This window comes from Pelmatolapia mariae, linkage group LG16_19, assembly GCF_036321145.2.
Source record: "Pelmatolapia mariae isolate MD_Pm_ZW linkage group LG16_19, Pm_UMD_F_2, whole genome shotgun sequence".
Taxonomy (NCBI): domain Eukaryota; kingdom Metazoa; phylum Chordata; class Actinopteri; order Cichliformes; family Cichlidae; genus Pelmatolapia; species Pelmatolapia mariae.
Window position 1 is genome coordinate 434,314 of NC_086241.1, and position 19,800 is coordinate 454,113.

General features: G+C 44.8%; 1 protein-coding gene across 1 annotated transcript in view; it reads left to right on the forward strand.

Moving 5' to 3' along the window:
• ttn.1 (titin, tandem duplicate 1) overlaps positions 1-19,800 on the forward strand; it is a 164,041-nt gene that overhangs the window by 58,282 nt on the left and 85,959 nt on the right. Inside the window, exons 91-119 of the mRNA XM_063500209.1 lie at positions 1,146-1,196; positions 2,912-3,310; positions 3,397-3,675; positions 4,222-4,491; positions 4,580-4,719; positions 5,183-5,309; positions 5,465-5,731; positions 5,832-6,098; positions 6,276-6,539; positions 7,429-7,568; positions 7,664-7,790; positions 8,165-8,431; positions 8,766-9,032; positions 9,319-9,585; positions 10,159-10,298; positions 10,391-10,517; positions 10,839-10,981; positions 14,728-14,851; positions 14,958-15,224; positions 15,363-15,460; positions 15,559-15,727; positions 16,004-16,273; positions 16,455-16,721; positions 16,801-17,079; positions 17,643-18,051; positions 18,339-18,463; positions 18,548-18,814; positions 19,120-19,389; positions 19,494-19,793. Of these exons, the coding sequence (XP_063356279.1) occupies positions 1,146-1,196; positions 2,912-3,310; positions 3,397-3,675; positions 4,222-4,491; positions 4,580-4,719; positions 5,183-5,309; positions 5,465-5,731; positions 5,832-6,098; positions 6,276-6,539; positions 7,429-7,568; positions 7,664-7,790; positions 8,165-8,431; positions 8,766-9,032; positions 9,319-9,585; positions 10,159-10,298; positions 10,391-10,517; positions 10,839-10,981; positions 14,728-14,851; positions 14,958-15,224; positions 15,363-15,460; positions 15,559-15,727; positions 16,004-16,273; positions 16,455-16,721; positions 16,801-17,079; positions 17,643-18,051; positions 18,339-18,463; positions 18,548-18,814; positions 19,120-19,389; positions 19,494-19,793 (6,387 nt within the window). The remainder of the gene's footprint in view (positions 1-1,145; positions 1,197-2,911; positions 3,311-3,396; positions 3,676-4,221; positions 4,492-4,579; positions 4,720-5,182; positions 5,310-5,464; positions 5,732-5,831; positions 6,099-6,275; positions 6,540-7,428; positions 7,569-7,663; positions 7,791-8,164; positions 8,432-8,765; positions 9,033-9,318; positions 9,586-10,158; positions 10,299-10,390; positions 10,518-10,838; positions 10,982-14,727; positions 14,852-14,957; positions 15,225-15,362; positions 15,461-15,558; positions 15,728-16,003; positions 16,274-16,454; positions 16,722-16,800; positions 17,080-17,642; positions 18,052-18,338; positions 18,464-18,547; positions 18,815-19,119; positions 19,390-19,493; positions 19,794-19,800) is intronic.

Below are 19,800 nucleotides of genomic sequence, written 5' to 3' on the forward strand. Positions count from 1 at the left end.
CCGAAGGAACAACTTAAGAAAGCTGAGAAGACTGTAACGCCTAAAAAAGACAACGAAGCCCCTCAGGAGAAGGAGAAACCAGCTGAGAAGCCCAGTCCTCCAGGTCAGAAAGAAGAAGAGAGACCTCAAAAGCAAACCGATATCCTGAAGAAAAGTCCAGAAATCAAAAAGACTCCTTCACCCAAAGCCAAGATAAGTAAAGATAAGCCTGAAGAGGAAAAGCCCCTCAAACCTATTGAGCAGCTGAAGAAGGTTGAACTAAAAAAGACCCCATCACCCAAGATAGAGAAAATAAAGCCAAATGAAGTGGAGCAAATTCCCATCGAGAAGAAGCCAAGTGGGGAAAAAGTCAAAAGGATTCCCAAGACTGTTTCGCCAAAAGACTCCACTGAATCTGTGACACTCAAAAAGGTGCCCAAGAAGCCCTCGCCAGAGGGGCCCTCAGAACCCGAAAGGCCTGATAAAGGGCGGATCCCTCTGGTGAAGGAGATCTCTCCTGGAGCTGTGGAGATGAAGCGGGTGACAACCCAGCCAGAGGAGGAGGTATTTGAGGAGGAGGGTGAAAAAATGGTAGCTGACGAAGATGAGGAGGTCTGGGACTGGGAGCTGGTTCCACCAGAAGACTGGGAAGGTGAAGGGGTGGATGGGGCGCTGGAGACTCCTGGCATGCCCGGCGCCAAGAGAGGTGAGGTGAAGGCCGGTGAACTCGTCCAGCTGATGTCTCTGGAATCGCCTCATCCCATTTCAGACGATTCATCTAATCTTCATTACATCCAATTTTACGTTTTTAATCACGTTATATACGTGTTCATCTATTTGTCTGTCTGCTCATTGTCCATCCATCCATTGTGATGTTTAAGTGGTCATCATCTTAAATCTGTCCTCAGGTGTGTCATCAGTCATTCGATGCTCATCTTCATCACTGTTTTTATTATTCACTGTAACAGTTTTTCCGTTTCCACCTTCATCCTCATCACTGAACATATTTTTTTACATGTGTGTAATTTGATGTTCAGCTGTGACGTGGATACGATCTTGAATCTTGACTGTTGGTTTTGTTAACATCTTTATCTTGGTTTGTGTTGGAGACTAGGAGAGAGCTCTTGCAATGAAGCTTAAAACTTGTCTTACTCTTTCTTGTCCAGATGGAAAACCAACAGAAGAGCCAGCGAAAGGCCGAGGTCGAGGATTTGGGGGTGAGAGCTCACTAACATTAGACCTCATCAGCACCATTCGGCACTTTAATTTGCTCCATACACACTTGTAAAGCAAAAGTTGGTTTTTTTGTGTGTCTTTCGAACAAAACCAAAAATATATTTTATGTTACGATTTTAATTTTGAGTTCAAAGCTCATTTCTGATTGACAGCTGTGTCTGTGTATCGTCGTCAGCATAAATCTAAAGCTTTTTTGTCCCGTGGGATTCGTTGTTTGTGTGGACTTTTAGTTCGGTGCTTCTCCAGAAGAATATGTTAATAGAGATTGAAAATGTGACGTCATTGAGGGGTAAAACCGCAAAGGATTGTGGGTATCCGTGGCAAGAGGTACTAGCGCACGCAGGCTTTCAATTGAAATCAGTTACACAGCGATAAAAAGAAACAAAAAATGGCAAGAAGCTGTTGTATTATTAACTGCAATAGCCGGTCGCATGACAGCCACGGGAAGTCGACGGGTAAAGAGATCGGTTGTTATCGGATTACGTCGTTGAAGAGAAATTGTTCAAGCCATGTTTCCGAAGTAAAAAAGAGCCGACCGATGGCCTGGATTGCAGCCATTCAAAGACCAAATATAACGTCCCAGAACACTCCAGCTCACATGTTAGTCTGCTCCAAGCATTCCCACAAAGGTCAGTGTTTTGTAGTAGTTAATACGTCATTTTTCATAACATAATTGGTGATATAGGTTACAAGCAAGTCTGGCGCTGAACAGAAATTGTCGCGCTATGCTCCTTTGTTGATTGTGCATAAATAGTGAATTGTCCTGACAGAATATTGCGTTTCGCTTCTGTTATTACCACGGTACATTGACAAAAACGTATACTTTTATTCACAGGATAAAACAGTTTTTTGTATCACTAATTGCCCAGTACGATTACAGCATACAATATTATTGTCACTGCTACATTTCTGTAATGCGTACCAGAAATTATTTCCACTACTAATTAATTACCGTTGAGCTCAAAGGTTATATTAATAAACGGTTAACGAATGTGTATTTATGAAGACGATTTGTGAGACTGGTAAACTTACGATAAGTACGATGGTCTTGTGTTCTACACGGTGCATTTCAAGGTCCTGTACCCATCCGTCGGTAAACTGTACCTGGGCTTGTTGCAGTGACCTGAAGTTACTAAAAACTTCATGAGTGTATGCACTCACTCCAAGAACCGTATAATTATAAATCTGAGCGTGGTGAAAGTTGGGCAGCACGCTGACGTCTTTTGTCCACTCTGTGTGCTCCTAAGGGTCTGACCCTTTCACTCCTTTGATTTTTTCCTCGTACCTTTTCTTTGCCTTTTCGTCGAGTCTGTCTTTGTACGGTCCGGCATTGTTCTCCTTCGTTTTGTACATTCCTCTTTTGGGGGGCAAAGAAAAAGCAAGAAGGTATTGAAACCGGCGAATGAACGTTTTGTGGTGCTGCAAATGCTTGCATTTGATGCGGTACTTTGATTGTTTTGCCACGGGTTTCCGGCATGCAATGCGCGAAAGTCACGTGGTCTGTCAATCTCTATTCTTCATCGGTTTTAGGCAGAATCTTATTTTTTGTGCTTATTTAACATTAAAATCTTTTTACTTTTTAAAGATGTTTAAGTCACAGTAGGTAGCTCACAGTTTCAAAGTAAGCTGCTGTCTAATTCGTCACTTGCCCCAACATCTGAATCAACAAGAGGAGTTCTTGTGTCTGATGTTGCAGCGAGACAAACTCCATCTCCTGGTGATGGAGGCAGGGGCCGGGGTCTAAAGCCAGGTGGAAAAGGCCCGTCACCTCCCGAGGAACCATTTGGAGGATTCAAGCTCAAACCTGTCCAACTGAAGTTCATTAAGAAGCTTAAGGACATTGTGCTGCAGGAAGCTGAGTCCATCGGCTCCTCTGCGGTGTTCGAGTGCGAGGTCTCGCCTTCCACGGCCATCACTTCGTGGATGAAAGATGACAGCAACTTGCGTGAGAGCCCCAAGCACAAGTTTACATCTGATGGCAAAGATCGCAAGTTGCACATTATTGATGTGCAGCTATCTGACACTGGAGAATACACGTGTGTGGCTAAGAATGCGGGCAAGGAAATAACATGCACAGCCAAGTTAATTGTTGAAGGTAAACGATTGTTTTAATCCAACATCAATTTTAAAAAAAATTATTTGACATTCATGAAAACACTTTTAATCACCTTTTTCCCACAGAGCTGCCTGTGAAATGGGTGAAGGAACTGGAACCAGAGACAACATGCATTAAGGGTCAGCCAATGTATCTCACCTGTGAGCTGAACAAAGAACGCGACGTCATTTGGAAACGTAACGGTCAGGTTCTGAAAACAAAGGCCGGAAAAGTGGCCGTTAATGTAATTGGCATGCAGCATGCTGTGACCATCCAGAACTCCACCGATGAAGACGGCGGCGCCTACACCTGTGAGGTAGATGGACAGGAGGACGTCAAGACTACAACTAACGTCAAAGTTATTGGTAAGAAGTCTGCAGAGTATAAATACAGTCACTGTACCGTCCATCATTCAGGGTGAGTCAACCTACAAGCTGGATCAGTCCCAGGCTGAAACTGTCCCCCAACAGTTAAAAAACAATATGAAGGGTAGCTACCATGAACAGTAGAGCTTGTATTTATGCACCATTTAAAGCCTAAGTTGATCACTGTTTGAGTTGCCTTATGCTGCACCAGAGAAAACAGTGGAGACCATGGCACAACCAAAATTACTGTGACGGTGTGCAGTCTCATTGTTCTGGCAAAGATGGCTGCTCAAAGACGGGGACCCCTCGCCATCTTTAATCTGACCTTGATGCATCAAGATGGCAATAAAGCTGCAATAGGACAGTGTCAGTCTGCACACTCAAGCTCTCTTGCAGCCAATCTACCGATCCAGTTAACCAAAGATTTTGCCTAGTTACACAGAAGTCGTTGTCATATTTGTTTAGTGTGACTGAGGCATAAGAGTGTGCCTTGTTGAGCAGTTTTTCACTGTAGGAACAAATATAATGGGAACCCTTCCTCCTCAGAAACCATCAAAGACTGGCTGGTGAAGCCTCTGAGAGACCAGCATGTGAAACCAAAGGCAAAGGCCACATTCAAGTGTGAGCTGTTCAAGGACACGCCCAACTGGAAGTGGTTCAAAGGAGAAAACGAGCTTACTCCCTCTGACAAGGTCGAGATCACTAAAGATGGAAAGGACATGACGCTCAGCATCAATAACTGCCAGCCTGATGATGTAGCAGACTACACCATCCAGGTGGAGGATCGCAGATATACAGCCAAACTGACACTTGGAGGTTGGTGTATCCACGTTGGGAAAGCACGAGGACCACGCTTTTCCAATCGCAAAGATTTCTAACTTTAAATTTCTTTGGGTACTTTCAGAGCGTGAGGCTGAGATCCTGAAGCCACTCTCCAGTGTGGAGGTGGTTGAGAAGGAAGAGGCCAACTTTGACACTGAAATATCAGAGGACGACGTGGCTGGCGAATGGAAGCTGAAAGGCCAGGTGTTGACTAGATCTCCGGTAAGATATTTAACAATGCTTTGTCTCAGAGTAAATTATTGGAGATAAATATCTGAATTTCAGGAGTGGGACCACGCCTCCAAACACGCTCCGTCCAGTTCTCATCTATATAGGTTCCCCCAGTTCACCAAGCTGTTCATTCTCGTTTACGTGCCCCACCCTCCCTCCGCTTTTCAATTCTTTAACTTCTTCACTTCTGTTTAGTACACGGGGATCCTCCAGGAGCTGTCGTCAGCTCAACTCATGTCCAAGTATCACCTTTACCTACTAACGTGCTGTCAAACCTAAAATGAGGACGTGGGCCCAGCTAGTGAAATAGCAGCTAAACATGTGGGCTCGTTGCAGGACTCAGGCCACTCGAAACCACAAATGAGAAGATTATATACTTCTGTGCTGTAGTAAATTTAGTAGCCTGTGAAATGTGAATCAGGAAGTAGCACTCATGCCCTCTGCTGTTTTTCAGACCTGTGACATTAAAGCTGAAGGCAAAAAACGTTTCCTCACACTGAAAAACGTGCAGCTGGATCAGGCTGGTGAAGTGACATACCAGGCTCTGAACGCCGTCACCAGCGCTATGCTCACCGTCAAAGGTATGGATTTACCAGAGACAAAACTTTATCTGTTGCAACCTGCTGCATTTTGTTGGTCATGGAAAGCTGATGTGTTGCAGAGCAAACACGGTAAGAGAAGCTGTGGTTGTGTCTTTGTTTCTGTTATTAATTGCCAAATCGTTCGCACCTCTCAGAAATCGAAATGGGCTTTGTTGACCCGCTCAAGGACCTTTCTGTGCCTGAAAAGAAGCAGGCTAAGTTTGAGTGCACCATCACTAAGGACGTGTCAAAGGTCATATGGTTCAGGGGGACAGAGATTGTCACCCCAAGCCCTAAATATGAAATCATTGATGACGGGAAGAAGCACATGCTGATCATAAACAGCTGTGAGTTTGATGATGAGGCTCAGTACACCATCGAAGCGTTGGGTCAGAAATCAACGGCTCAGCTGATGGTGGAGGGTAAGTGGCAAAGAGAAGCGCCACGCTTCATGTTGTTCATGTTTCCTCTGTGAGCTCATTCAGTGGCCAATGTCTGTCTGCGCTGACTCGATGTTTCCAGGCATGAGGCTGAGTTTTGTCCAGCCGCTTCAGGACCAAACGGTCAAAGAAGGTAACTCGGCACGCTTCGATCTCGAGCTGTCTCATGAGAACGTGCCAGTGGTCTGGTACCGAAACGAAGTCAAACTCCACGTGAGCCGAACGGTTCTCATACACGTGGAAGGAAAGAGACACACTCTAGAAATGAGGACACTGAGTCTAGATGATACCTGCCAAATTAAGGCAGAGGCTAAAGGCATTTACTCCATGGCCAAGCTGACGGTCGTAGGTAACTGCGCTCCCTCGTTTCCTGTTTCATTTCACAGTAGCGTGACTTACATGACTCACTTTTTGCATTTTGATATTGTATACTGCATTACAAGACTGCTCTTCACAGAGAAAAATTACAAAAATCAACAAATTATTTGTAATAAACCAAAACCACCTGACTTCCTGTCTGCTCCAGAGGGCGACCCCATCTTTGTGGTGAAGCTACAGGATTACTCAGCCACCGAGAAAGAAGAGGTGACCCTGGACTGTGAACTGAGCAAAGACGTTCCAGTGCTTTGGTACCACGAAGAGAAGGAAATCATCGCCTCCAAGATGGTCATCTTGAGGTCAGAGGGCACGCGCAGGTCTCTGGTCCTGAAGAAAGTGGAACTGAGCGACAAAGGCAAATATGTATGTGACTGTGGGACAGACAAGACGTCAGCCAACATCAATATTGAAGGTAAGCACGGTGACGTGATTGCCTATATTCTTTTAAACATAAAAATCAGTTGAATCATAAATTAATCGTAAAGCTGTCAAAGGTTACAGCCGCTCTCAGATTTACAGGTTGTTAGGTCAAAATAAACCCGTTCAAGCCTTTCACTGCACAAGGAAACATGACTCCAAAGGGAGGTCCAGGCCTCGTCAGCCTAGTGAGCGACCCCGTAGCAACCTCACGTCTCTAGGAAAAATGCACATCTCCACACCGGTCTGGGAATGACACATTGATGCCTGCAGTTCACATCAAAGACAGCAGCTTCTCTGCAAACACTCACTGAGCAGCAGTAAAACCTCAAAAAGAGATGCAGAGAGCACACAGGCAGAGAGCACGCAGAGAGCACGCAGAGAGCACGCAGAGAGCACGCAGAGAGCATTCACCTTCAGAGTAAAAGTTGTGCCTCACTGCTGAAATCACCACAACTTTAAAATGAATGAAAAATAAAATCTTTGAAGGCGAGCGTTCACAGTTTCCAGTTTGTTTTGAACTTTTCATGATGAGCTGTGGGCGAGTTTGCAGCCGAGTCAGCGTCTTCCATGGGAACTGCAGGAAACCATGGCAACGTGACCCAAAAATCACTCGGCAACCAGAATCCACATTTTCCCCTAACGACTGACCGAGGCCGCCGAGGCCTGCATGTCTGTGAGGACAGACTGATGGATTTACTTTTTTAAAAATCAAAATAAAAAAAGAACTTTGGAATAAAATGAGAAATCCGAGGGAACAAAGTGAAACTGATAGTTTCCAGTTTCTTCTTCCATGTTTTGTTGTTTAGCTGTAAACATCAGTCCTTTCTTCCAGAAGCAAAACAAACACTGCATTTTCATATCGTGACCTTTTTTTCCAAAAGCACGCGACATCAAAGTTGTTCGGCCGATTTATGGCGTGGAGTTGTTTGATGGAGAAACGGCTCGTTTCGAAGTGGAGATCTCTGAGGACGACGTCCACGGACAGTGGAAGCTGAACGGAGCGGTGCTCAGTCCGTCCTCTGTGAGTGCTTCGCTTCATCACAAGCGCCTCATTGGCAGCGCTCTCCATAACAGGAAGCCGGTTTATCAGTGACTGTTTACGTCTTTGTTTAACAGGATGTGGACATCATCGAGGAAGGAGGCAAGCACACGCTGATCCTCTACAACTGCAAAGTGTCCATGACCGGCGAGGTGGCGTACTCTGCTGCTAACGCCAAGTGCTCCGCTAACCTCAAGGTCAAAGGTAAACCAGCCCGCTGACCTCATCATATTTCATAAAAAACATTTTAAATCATTGTAACCTAAAAATGTGAAACTAAAAATGAGAGCGTCTCATAGAATAAGCCAGAGGGGGATCACAGCAGTCAAACCTCCCTCTGAGCTTCACCTTCTCAGGTCTGGTTTCTCATCAGACACTGAACAAAGACACCATATATAAAAACGTCAATACTTTTTACTCTGTGTTGGTTACTGCCACAGTTTGGGGCTCATTATGACGAGAGGTATCCTCAAAAATGAACTATACTGATAATTACTTATGATTATTTAAATTCAACTAAGAGGCTAAGTTTTTGCAAATATACGATAAATGCCAGTTTTCTCACTGTTTTTCTTCAGAGCTCCCGCTGAACTTCCTCACACCCATGACTGACGTTCAGGTCTATGAGAAGGATGATGCGAGGTTTGAGGTCGAGGTGTCGAGAACTCCAAAGACTTTCCGTTGGCTCAAAGGCTCACAGGAGCTGCAGAGCGATGAAAAGCACGAGGTGATCCAGGAGGGAAATTTGTACGTTCTGGTGATCCGATCGGCCGCCTACGATGACGAGGCAAAGTACATGTTTGAGGCCGAGGACAAGAGGACGACGGGCAAACTGGTTATACAAGGTAACGTCATGGTTTTATTCACTTTTTTTAAAAACTCCTTTGGCACCAGTGAAACCTTAAAGAACCTTCAGAGAGTCAGGGCACATTATAATCATATTTAGATCAAATTATTATAGTTTTAATTTGCCAGATAAACACTTCTGTCCGAACCTTTTCGATGAATCTTCTCCAGATGAATTCAGTTTGGCAGATTTTTACCTCTGCTTTGCTTTCTGGTTCGGTCAACTTTGAATCACAGCGCTGGTGCTCATTTCTGTTTGTTTGTGAGTCACAAATACAAATCTGCTTCTACTCAAAGTTAAATGTACCAATGTCTGATGTCTTCCTGCGGCAGGTATTCGCCTAGAGTTTGTCAAAGCAATCAAGGATGTGACAGTAAAGGAGCGTGAAACAGCTGAATTCAGCGTGGAGCTGTCACATGACAAGATCCCGGTGGTCTGGTACAAGAACGACGTCCGACTTCATCCCAGCAAAGTTGTTCACATGTCGGCACAGGCGAAGGTTCACACGCTGGCCTTCAAGGAAGTCATCATCGACGACACGTCCATGATCAAAGTAGAGGCCATGGACAAGAGCTTGACCGCCATGCTCACTGTCATCGGTCAGTGCCTCCTTTCTAAAGCACATTTGAAACAAATGACATAGAAACATAGGACCAGATGACAGGACTTTAGAAAGAACAAACATTAAAGCAATCACAACTCATTCTGATTTAAAAGCCAAAGAAAATGAGTTTAGATTGAAGAAAACAGGTGTAAACAAAGCAAACGCAAACAGGTGACAGCAAGCCACACCCACCAACATCCAAGAGTTCATCTTGTCAAACTGATTCAGACACGCTTCTCTGACGCCTGATTTTCATGATGAAAGTACGTTTCCCCACACAGAGGGTGACGCCTACTTCACCACTAAGCTGCAGAACTACACGGCAGTGGAGAAGGACGAGGTGAAGCTGGTCTGCGAGTTGAGCAAGGCTGTCGCTGATGTGAAATGGTTTAAGGATGGAAAGGAGATCACCCCCTCCAAGAACATCGCCATCGTCACCGATGGCAAGAAGCGCATCCTGATGGTGAGGAAGGCAGAGAAGGCCAACATCGGAGAGTACACCTGCGACTGCGGCTCAGACAAAACCACAGCCAAGCTGAACATTGAAGGTAAACCGTGGATCTGATCAAACGCCTCAGAGTTTAGTTCAGACGTTATATTTTTATAACAGTTAACAATGTAAACGTCCCAGCTCTCATGCTTTATGCATGCTGCTTCTCTCACTGATGTCCTCTGAAATTCTCTGAACATGTTCAGCTTTTAGCTGTTGGTAAAAACCCATGTAAATACAATCAGTCTGACCTTTGACCTGACAAACAGACAAACAGAGAAGTGTTTGGTAACGAGCTGAGACGGTAATAAACGGATTATTTGGCATCTGTAGCCATCGTATCTGCATATGTGCTTTGTTAGTTACAGTTCAGCTGTTTGAAGACCTTTGATGTTTTGTTCTGATGAGCACAGAGGTCACCAGGCTGTCAGAGCTTTGTCAGCATTTCTCCTCCCCTCTCTGTAGAAATGTTGGAGAGAAGCACCGGTTGGGTTTCTTGGTGGATCCTCAGCCTTGTAAATTAGAGCCTCAACATTAGCAAAGTTAAATTTGACTGCTTTAACAAACAGACGCTCCAGGGGTGACGATGTTGCTGGTTTTTATAGTGATTTCTGTCCTTTGACTTTTGCAGAGCGGGATATCAAAGTTGTCCGTCCGCTGTACAGTGTGGAGGTCACGGAGACAGAAACAGCCAAGTTTGAGACGGAGATTTCTGAGGAGGATGTCCATGGAAACTGGAAGCTGAAGGGAGAAGCTCTTCATCAGTCAGCTGTGAGTCTGCGGCGACCCGCCTGGCGGTCGGTTTATATTCATCGCCACAAAGATGCGCTCAGCTGACTTTCATGTGCTCGTTTTTACCTCAGGATGTTGAGATTAAGGAGGAAGGAACCAGACACTTGCTGATCCTCTACAACGTCTGCATGGACATGGCAGGACCCGTTGACTTCTCTGCAGCCAATGCCAGATCCAGCGCCCAGCTCAGAGTCAAAGGTCAGAGGTCATTTTAGTCCTTACTTTTTTAAACGATGGACAAAACGTCTCTGAAACCGAGGAAGCTCCGTGCTGTTTGGCTGAAGCTTTAAACGCACAAACAGCAGCCCTGGTTTCTGTCACACACAGGTGTCGCATGTCTCTGTAAATGTTCAGCCAATCAGGGCCTTTGGTTATTTTCACCACTTCAGTCTTTATCTGGAGGCAGGCTGCTCTCTGATTGGAGGAGCAGTGACCTGAAACACGAACCAGACCACAGGATCTCCAGCAAGTGCACGCCGGTTCATTTGTTGAAGGAGCTAACCATGTCTTTACCCTCAGCTCGGTCCATCACGCTGGTCCATCCTCTGAAGGACGTGACGGTGACGGCTGGAGAGACGGCCATCTTTGAGTGCGAGCTGTCGTACGAGGGCATCGCGGTGGAGTGGTTCCTGGGAGGGCAGAGGATGGAGGCCAGCGACCGGGTGAGTCTGACCACAGCAGCGCCCGCCTCTCCTGTAACTCGCTCCACACCGGAGAAACCCCGGAGCTTTACGTGAAACCCTCACAGAGCTTTTCCTCTTTTTTAACAAAATGTTTCTCTCGAAGAATTCGCTCACTCATAAAACTTCTAGTTTGCCACAAAAGAAGAAGGAAAAGAAATGGGACAACAGAAATAAAGAGAATTAGTGTGAATCCAGTAAAACAATAAAGAAATAACGAGCGTTACTTTTATTAAGCTTTGAGAATTTTAGCGATTTCCTGCAAAAAACCGAGTCAGTGCAAAAAGAAATGATTTTATAGTTTCTGTTGTGATCACACAGACAACATTTAATGAAATACTATCTTTGTGATAAGAAAGCTATGCTTATATGATTTATATTTCTGTTCTCACATTTTTAACATTTTCACTCCAGATTTGGAAACTTTAACTTTTCTCTTTGGTCAGAAAATCCAAGCATACAAACCTTTTTTAATGTGATTTATCGAAAATGTGAGATGGGACCTTTTAGTGGAAACAGTTTTTCTTCAGGCACGTTTGCCAGGCTCTGATTTGTTCCTGTCTCTGAGCAACAATGCTGAGTTTTAAAAGGATTTCATAATCTGAATCCCAGTTTGGATTATGAAGAAAAGAGACGAGTTTTGTTTTGCAGAGTTGTCTTTGTGATGTTTGATGTTTCTCTGTGTCTGCAGAGGCTAAAAATATCCCGGAGATAAACATGCGGCTCTTATCTGTAACTCTGACCCTCGAGTGTCACCTTACATGCACAAAGCCCTCAGATTCATTCATCTCCATTAAATACCTCAAACAAACGTTTCTCAGCAGGTCGAGATCATTTTGTGTGTTTCCGCAGAAACCCGAGTTGTTCCTGGTAGTTTCTAAACATATTACATGTGCACATGCTTGAATTCATAATCATGTTTTGCATTATAAGGAGTGTATCAGTCAAACTAAATCTGCATACTACTCGACCATTATTTGTTCGAACGAAGATTCCCCTAAGATACTGTTTTCACTGTTTAGGTCCTCTTTTAGAGCACCAGATCCTCTCCCTGCTCACCTTTACTCATCGTCCTTTTGCGAGTCTCTAATGTTATTTTTCTCTAAGAAAATCCACAAAATACACCAAGTCCTGGCCTCTGAAGTTGCCTGTAGTTCTCCCTCTGTAATTCCTCTCCCATCACACTGTTTTTCTGCTTTCCAGCTTCCCTCTGTCACTGATATCTCAGATCTCATCTGTGCCTACCTGTCAGCTAGACCCCATTCCTACAGTTTGGGTCAAAGCCTGTCGACCCTCTCTGCTTCCCCTCATATCTGCTATCATCTACTCCCCACTTACCACTGGATCTGTTCCTGCTTCCTTCAAAGTTGCTGTCATCACCCCAATACTGAAAAAAAAACCAGGGTTAGATCCCAGTCATTTTGATAATTTCCAATGATAATGATTGATAATCTCCAATTTACCATTTCTATCAAAAATTCTTGAAAAGACAGTCGCCACACAGCTCCACTCACACTTAACCAATAATAATCTGTATGAACAGTTCCAGTCTGGTTTTCGTCCCTCCCACAGCACTGAAACTGCGCTAATAAAAATACCCAACGATCTTCTCGTGGCAGCTGACTCTGGTTTACTCTCCATTCTTATTCTCCTCGATCTCACTGCTGCTTTTGATACTATTTCTCGCTCAGTTCTCCTCAGTAGGCTAGCCTCCATCGGTCTCTCCCATACTCCACTAGGCTGGTTTAAATCGTACCTGTCTGATCGCACTCAGTTTATTCGACTTAAATCCTTCACTTCTCAGCCCTTTCTGGTTGCAGGCGTGCCCCAGCGATCTGTCCTGGGGCCTCTTCTTTTCCTTATCTACCTTCTTCCACTTGGAGACATTTTCTGTAAATACAATATTCAGTTTCACTGTTATGCTGATGACACCCAGCTTTATCTGTCCACTAAACCTGATTCTGCTCTCCCCCCGTCCTCCCTCACCCTCTGATTAGCCGAACTAAATTCATGGTTCTCTTCCAATTTTCTCAAACTCAATAGTAACAAATCTGAGCTCCTCCTGGTCGGCACTAAACAAACACGATCCACAACTAACAGCTTTTCTATTACAATCAATAACTCGCCGGTCTCCGTTTCCCCATGTGTGAAAAGTCTGCATGTCATCCTCGATGGTACTCGATCTTTTAACTCCCACATCAGTAACATCTCTCGGTCTGCATATTTCCAACTCCGTAGCATTAATCGTCTCCGTCCTTTTCTCTCCCCACATGCTGCTGCCATTCTTGTTCATAGCCCGGTCACCTCCCGGATCGATCACTGCAACTCTCATCTTTTTGGTCGTAGTCAAAAATTTATCCATCAGCTTCAACGTGTTCAGAACTCTGCTGCTCGTATCATCACCAGGACCCCTTCTATGCACCACATCACCCCTGCTCTGCAGCAGCTTCACTGGCTTCCGGTTAAATACAGCATCAATTTCAAGATACTTTTGTACACATTCAAGGCTATCCATCATCTCTCGCCTTCATACCTCTCTGACCTGGTTCAGATCACCGTCCCTTCCCCCCGGTTAGCCACCGTGGGGCGCAGGGCTTTCTGCTGCTCTGCCCCCCATCATCCCTTCCTCCTGAGATAAGAAACATCACTTCCCTCCCTCTTTTTAAGTCCAGACTCAAAACTCACCTGTTCACATTAGTCTAGTCCACAGAAACTTTTCCATCCTGCTACTTTAATTTATTTATTTGTTCAACGTTTTATCCTTATTATTTTATAAATTGTTATGTTTGTTGTTGTTATTGCTTGTGTACAGTGTCCTTGAGTGTTTCGAAAGGCGCTTTCTTAAATAAAACGATTATGATTATGATTATTATGATTATTATTCCATCCATTCACTTCCGCTTGTCACGGGAGGCGCTGGAGCCTATCCCAGCTGTCATAGGGCGAGAGGCGGGGTACACCCCGGACAGGTCGCCAGTCTGTCGCAGGGCCAACACACATAGACAGACAGCCATGCACTCCCACATTCACACCTATGGGCAATTTGGATCAATCAATTAACCCATCCCCACAAACTATTATTATTATTAGTATTAGTATTTATTAATTATGACGTTTTTTCAGAATTTTAAATATTTGGCTATTTTTGAACAGTGTTGTTTAGCAGGTGAGTGTCTGAACCCAAATAATGAATTAATAAAGCTTAATTATGAATTAAACATCACAAATGAGTTTTATTTAAAAACACAAAGGAGTTTAATTCACTGCTGGAGAAAATGAGGTTAAAGTGGAAAAAACAGCCGGGTCATAAAAACCTGCCTGATCACCGCTGTGTGTGAAACAGAGCAGTTCTTCTTCTTTCTGCTTCTCCATCAGCTGAATAACAAATTAGTAAAGTGAAATGTATTCTGTTGATATGAACAAAGTTTTTCACTCATTTATAAAAACACATCTGCAGAAAATTCTTAAATATTTTATTATGATGTAGCTTCTCAAAGTGAATCAAGGCTGAAAGTTTGTGGACAATAAAAAATAAAAATGGTGTATTTTACCCTGATTACATCAGTTATCACTCAGACTCACCGCCTGTTAAAAAACGAAGCAGAATAAGTGTAATTATTATTTATAATGATTATTTAAGTGACCGTCCTGTATCTGTGTTCATGGTAACGCGTTCAGCTCGTGTTGGTGTGTAAGTGTAACGGTCGGTTTGTTTTCGGTTTCTGCAGGTGAAGACTCGGGTGGCGGGCCGAGTTCACACTTTGACCGTCCGAGACGTGAAGCTGTCGGAGGCCGGCGAGGTCAAACTAACTGCCAAAGACTTCCAGACTCAGGCTCAGCTTATCGTCAGCGGTACGGCACTCGCTCAGACCGGGCTCCGAGGATCGAGGACAAAGCATTTCTAACAGGAGGCTGTGGTTATCACCTGTTAACCACGTCTGTCTCTCTGTACATTTAGAGCCACCGGTTGAGTTCACAAAGCCTCTGGAGGATCAGACGGTGGAGGAGGAGGCCACAGCCACTCTGGAGTGTGAGGTTTCCCGTGAGAATGCTGAGGTACGATGGTTCAGGGAGGGACAGGAGCTCAGAAAGACCAAGAAGTACGACACCATCGTGGACGGACGCAAGAGAGCTCTGATCATTCACGACTGCTCTCCTGAAGATGCCAAGTTGTACACGTGTGATGCCAAAGACTTCAAGACCTCTTGTTTCCTGGAAGTTACACGTAAGGACCTTAACCAGGCTTTAATCATTCAAATCTGTTGTCACACCTCCAGCTGAACATTAAAATAATCTAAAATATGAATCTGAACCATAGTGTAAAGCATAACTGTGCTCATGCTGTGGTCTTTTCCATTCACAGCTCCGTATGTTGAGTTTACGAAGCCTCTGCAGGATGTTGAGGTCAGAGAGAAGGAGTCTGCCAAGTTTGAATGTGAGGTTTCTCGTGAGTCTGCCAAGGTGAGCCCAGCAGGATGAAAACAGTCGCTGCTGTCCTGTCGATCAGACCGAAACTGCTCTCACGCTCTCGACTAACCCTCGTGTCGTCGTTTTTCAAGGTTCGCTGGTTCAAGGACGGTGGCGAGATCAGGAAAGGAAAGAAGTACGAGATCATCGCCAAGGGAGTCCAGAGAATCCTTATCATCCACAAGTCTGTGTTTGATGACGAGGCCGAGTACGAATGTGACGCGAGAACCTCCAAGACCTCTGGCATGCTCACCGTCATCGGTGAGGAACATTATTCATCTATTTCATGTGTTTGATTCATGTTGAATTTCCAGTTTCACCAATCTTCCAATGAGAAAAAAAGTGACGTTTTTATTCACGTCGGCCACAGATGTTTGTTCTGCTGGGAAATAAAACATCCTTCACTGATGATGTTCAGCTGTTGTGTTGCAGCTCCGAGATAAAAACTATAAACATACAATTTTAGGCTTGACTTGTATGAAATAATAGATGAATATTTCTCTGTAAATGAACTCCTGGTGCTCGTGTTTCCTTCAGAGGAGGCAGCCAGGTTTACAAAGAACCTGTCCAACGTGGAGGGAACAGAGACGAACACCGTGAAGATGATCTGCGAAGTGTCGAAGGCCGGCGCTGAGGTTACCTGGTATCGAGGGGACGAGGAGCTCCCAGAGGGAGGTCGCTATGAACAACAGACGGACGGACGCAAGAGAATCCTGATCATCCGGGACCTGAGGATGGAGGACGCTGGCGATTACAACTGCAGGCTGAGTCCCACCGTCAGGACATCCGCCACGCTCAAACTCAACGGTAAAAAACATCGCTTACTTTTTGATTTTATAGAAGAAACTGAAGTCACCAATTACCTGCCCAAGTCATTATCTTTCTAAAGTATTTTCTTTGTAATGATTTCTAAAGCAATCTGAAGAGCAAAACAAAGAAGAAATCCACTAATCCCCCAACCTTAACTCCGTCTTCTTCTCCTTTCCAGAACTGGCAGCTGAGTTCATCGCCCGGCCTCAGAACCAGGAAGTGGTGGAGGGGGAGAAGGCAGAGTTCTCCTGCTCTGTCTCCAAAGACACCTACGAAGTAAAATGGTTCAGAGGAGACAAAGAGATAGAAGCTGGAGACAAGTACAGCATCATCAGTGAAGGAAAACGCAGAGCTCTTATTGTGAAAAGCTGTGAGCTGAAGGATGAGGGAGGCTACACTGCACACATTGGCTCTGTTAAAGCCGTGGCAGATCTGCTAGTGATCGGTAAGACACTTATTGTCTTTGTCATATCTTATTACAGAGATTTCAGGTTTGGTTTTATTAAGTTTGAATTCTATTTTAGAAAAACTGAGGATCATAACTCCGATCAAAGACACCGAGGTGAAGGAGGGAGGCGAGATCGTGTTTAACTGCGAGACAAACACGGAAGGAGCAAAGGCCAAGTGGCTGAAGAATGAGGAGACCATTTTTGAGAGCAGCAAGTACATGATGGCTCAAAGGGACAACGTCTTCTCTCTGAGGATCAGAGACGCCCAGAAGGCTGATGAGGCCGTCTATACCGTTAGCCTGACCAATCACAGAGGAGAGCACGCCAAGTGCACTGCCAGCGCTAAAGTGGCAGGTAAGTAATGTGGGCAGTAACGGTATTTGAGTGAAGTTACAGGCTGGATTTGACTCTTTAATGAAACCAGGGCCAGTTTCCACCAGAAAAAACAGAGTTTGCATGTTTGCTGAGTGCTGAGCTCAGCACTCAGATTAAATTGCATTTTGTAGTTGTTCTTGTGACTCTACTGTACACACAGCCTTATTTTATTATCTGTATGTGGCTCACAGTAATGTTGAAACATATTTAGGAGTTCATACAACTGCTGTCTCCATTATGTTTAATATTATAGCATGGTTGTTTTTGGCAGGTCAGTGTCCTAAACCGGTTCTCAGTAATCGCAGACGTGACTTTGAAAGACAGATGGATGTGTCAGCTTTGTTATAAAGCAAAGAAAGCTGAAAAACTGTGAAATTCAAATGATTCACTGTCATCTGAAGAATTCAGAATAACTAAAGTTCTGTTTCTTCCAAGAGTATCAGTACGTTTGATCTAAAGCAGCCGTTTCTTGCTCAGTGACTTTGTTGCACGTCCTCCTTTGTTTCTTTACGTTCACCCTGAAATCATTTGGTCCCCCACAGAGGAGAAACTGAGGTTCTTGGAGCCCATCGAGGACAATGAGACTCAGGAGAAGAAGACCATCAGCTTCGTCTGTAAGGTGAACAGGCCCGGGGCGACGGTGAGGTGGCTGAAGGCTGGTCAGGAGGTGACACTCAGCAAACGCATCGTCTACAGAGTCGATGGCCTGAAGCACAGCCTGACCATTAAGGACTGCGTCATGGAAGACGAGGGCGAGTACACGGCCGTGGTCGGAGATGACAAATGTGCAGCTGAGCTGATCATTAGCGAGGCGCCCACAGACTTCACGGCGCAGCTCAAAGACCAGACCATTACAGAGTTCGAGGATGCAGAGTTCACTTGCAAGCTGAGCAAGGAGAAGGCTGCCGTCAAGTGGTACAGGGAAGGACGCGAGATTCGAGCGGGCCCCAGGTATGACAGATCTGCGTCTGCTGTTGTTTCGATCCAAAGGAACACAAATCAAATGCTAAGAACTTCAACCAAGAAAATATTCAGAAACTTAAAATTTGGGATACGTGGTCATGACGGAAAGTGGATTACAAAAGCCTAAAGCATCTGGGACCTTGTGCTACCTTTGATTTAAAATAAAGTGCAGTGGTGTACATAGGCAAAATGACACAACTGATGCTATTATCTAACTCTTATAGTATCATATACATGACTGTACCAAGTTCCTGATGTTTGTTGTGTTTTTACAGATATCAAATGGAAAAAGAAGGAAAGACATGCAGACTGATCATCAAGGTGTGCAGGCCTGATGACGAGTGTGAATACGCCTGTGGTGTGGACGAGAGGAGGACGAGAGCGAGGCTCTTTGTTGAAGGTGAGATATTTGTTTCTTTTTGTCTTCAAAAGCAAAGATTTATTCGATGAATCTTCTTGTGAGATGTGTTTTTATGTTCCGCAGAGACCCCGGTGGAAATCATCAGACCACCTCAGGACGTGTTCGAACCTCCAGGTTCAGACATCGTGTTTGAGGTGGAGCTCAACAAAGACAGGGTGGAGGTGAAGTGGATGAGGAACAACATGATCATCGTCCAGGGAGACAAATACCAGATGATCAGCGAGGGTAAAGTCCACAGACTGCAGGTCTGTGAAATTAGACCCAGAGATCAGGGAGAGTACAGGATCGTGGCCAAAGACAAGGATGCCCGGGCCAAGCTGGAGCTGGCAGGTGAGTCAACAGGAAGTGAAACGCATTTCAAGAAATGTTAAAGAAATCACTGATTTAACAGACAACTTTTTAGAAAGCTGTAAACAAACAAAAAGATTTGTTTGTTTACAACTTTTTAGAAAGTTGTAAACAAACAAATCTTTTCTTGACACTTTATGAAGCATCCAAGTTGTTTTGGGAATATAGTTATAGATGCAAATCATAACAAGCAGTTTTATTTTAAGATAATATTCACCAGTTTGGACTGCTCTGTGTTATGCAGGGCAAATTAAACAGTACAAATGTGTCCGCTGTCTCTCCTGCAGCTGTTCCAAAGATTAAAACCACCGACCAGAACCTGGTGACAGATGCCGGTAAACCCTTCGTCATGACTGTGCCTTATGACGCGTACCCTCGAGCTGATGCCGAGTGGTTTTTTGAGGGCACCAGTCTTCCCGTCCAGAATATTGACACCTCTTTGGAAAAGACCGAGTACCGCCTGAAGAGCCCTGCCAAGGAGGACCAGGGCCGGTACAAGGTGGTAATTAAGAACAAGCATGGTGAGGGTGAAGCCTTTATCAACCTGGATGTGATTGGTGAGTCTGGAGGGTAAATTAGAGTCATGTGGTCAGATAACTGCTCAGTCCTCTGTCTGAGGATATCACCAGAGTTTCTGAGTGTTGTCCTGGTGGTTTTCCAGATGTACCGGGACCCATCAAGAACCTGAGAGTGGTTGACACTGTTGATGGCGAGGTGAGTTTGGCCTGGGAGGAACCTGAGAATGACGGTGGCAGCAAGATTATCGCCTATGTTGTAGAAAGACGGGATGTGAAGCGCAAGACCTGGACTGTGGCTACAGACCGTGCCGACACTCCAGAGTACTGCGTCAGTGGCCTGCAGAAGGAATCCTTTTACCTCTTCAGAGTCTGTGCTCGAAACAGAGTTGGCAGCGGACCCACTGTTGCAACCGAAGATGCCGTCCAGGCCAAAAACAAGTTTGGTAGGCA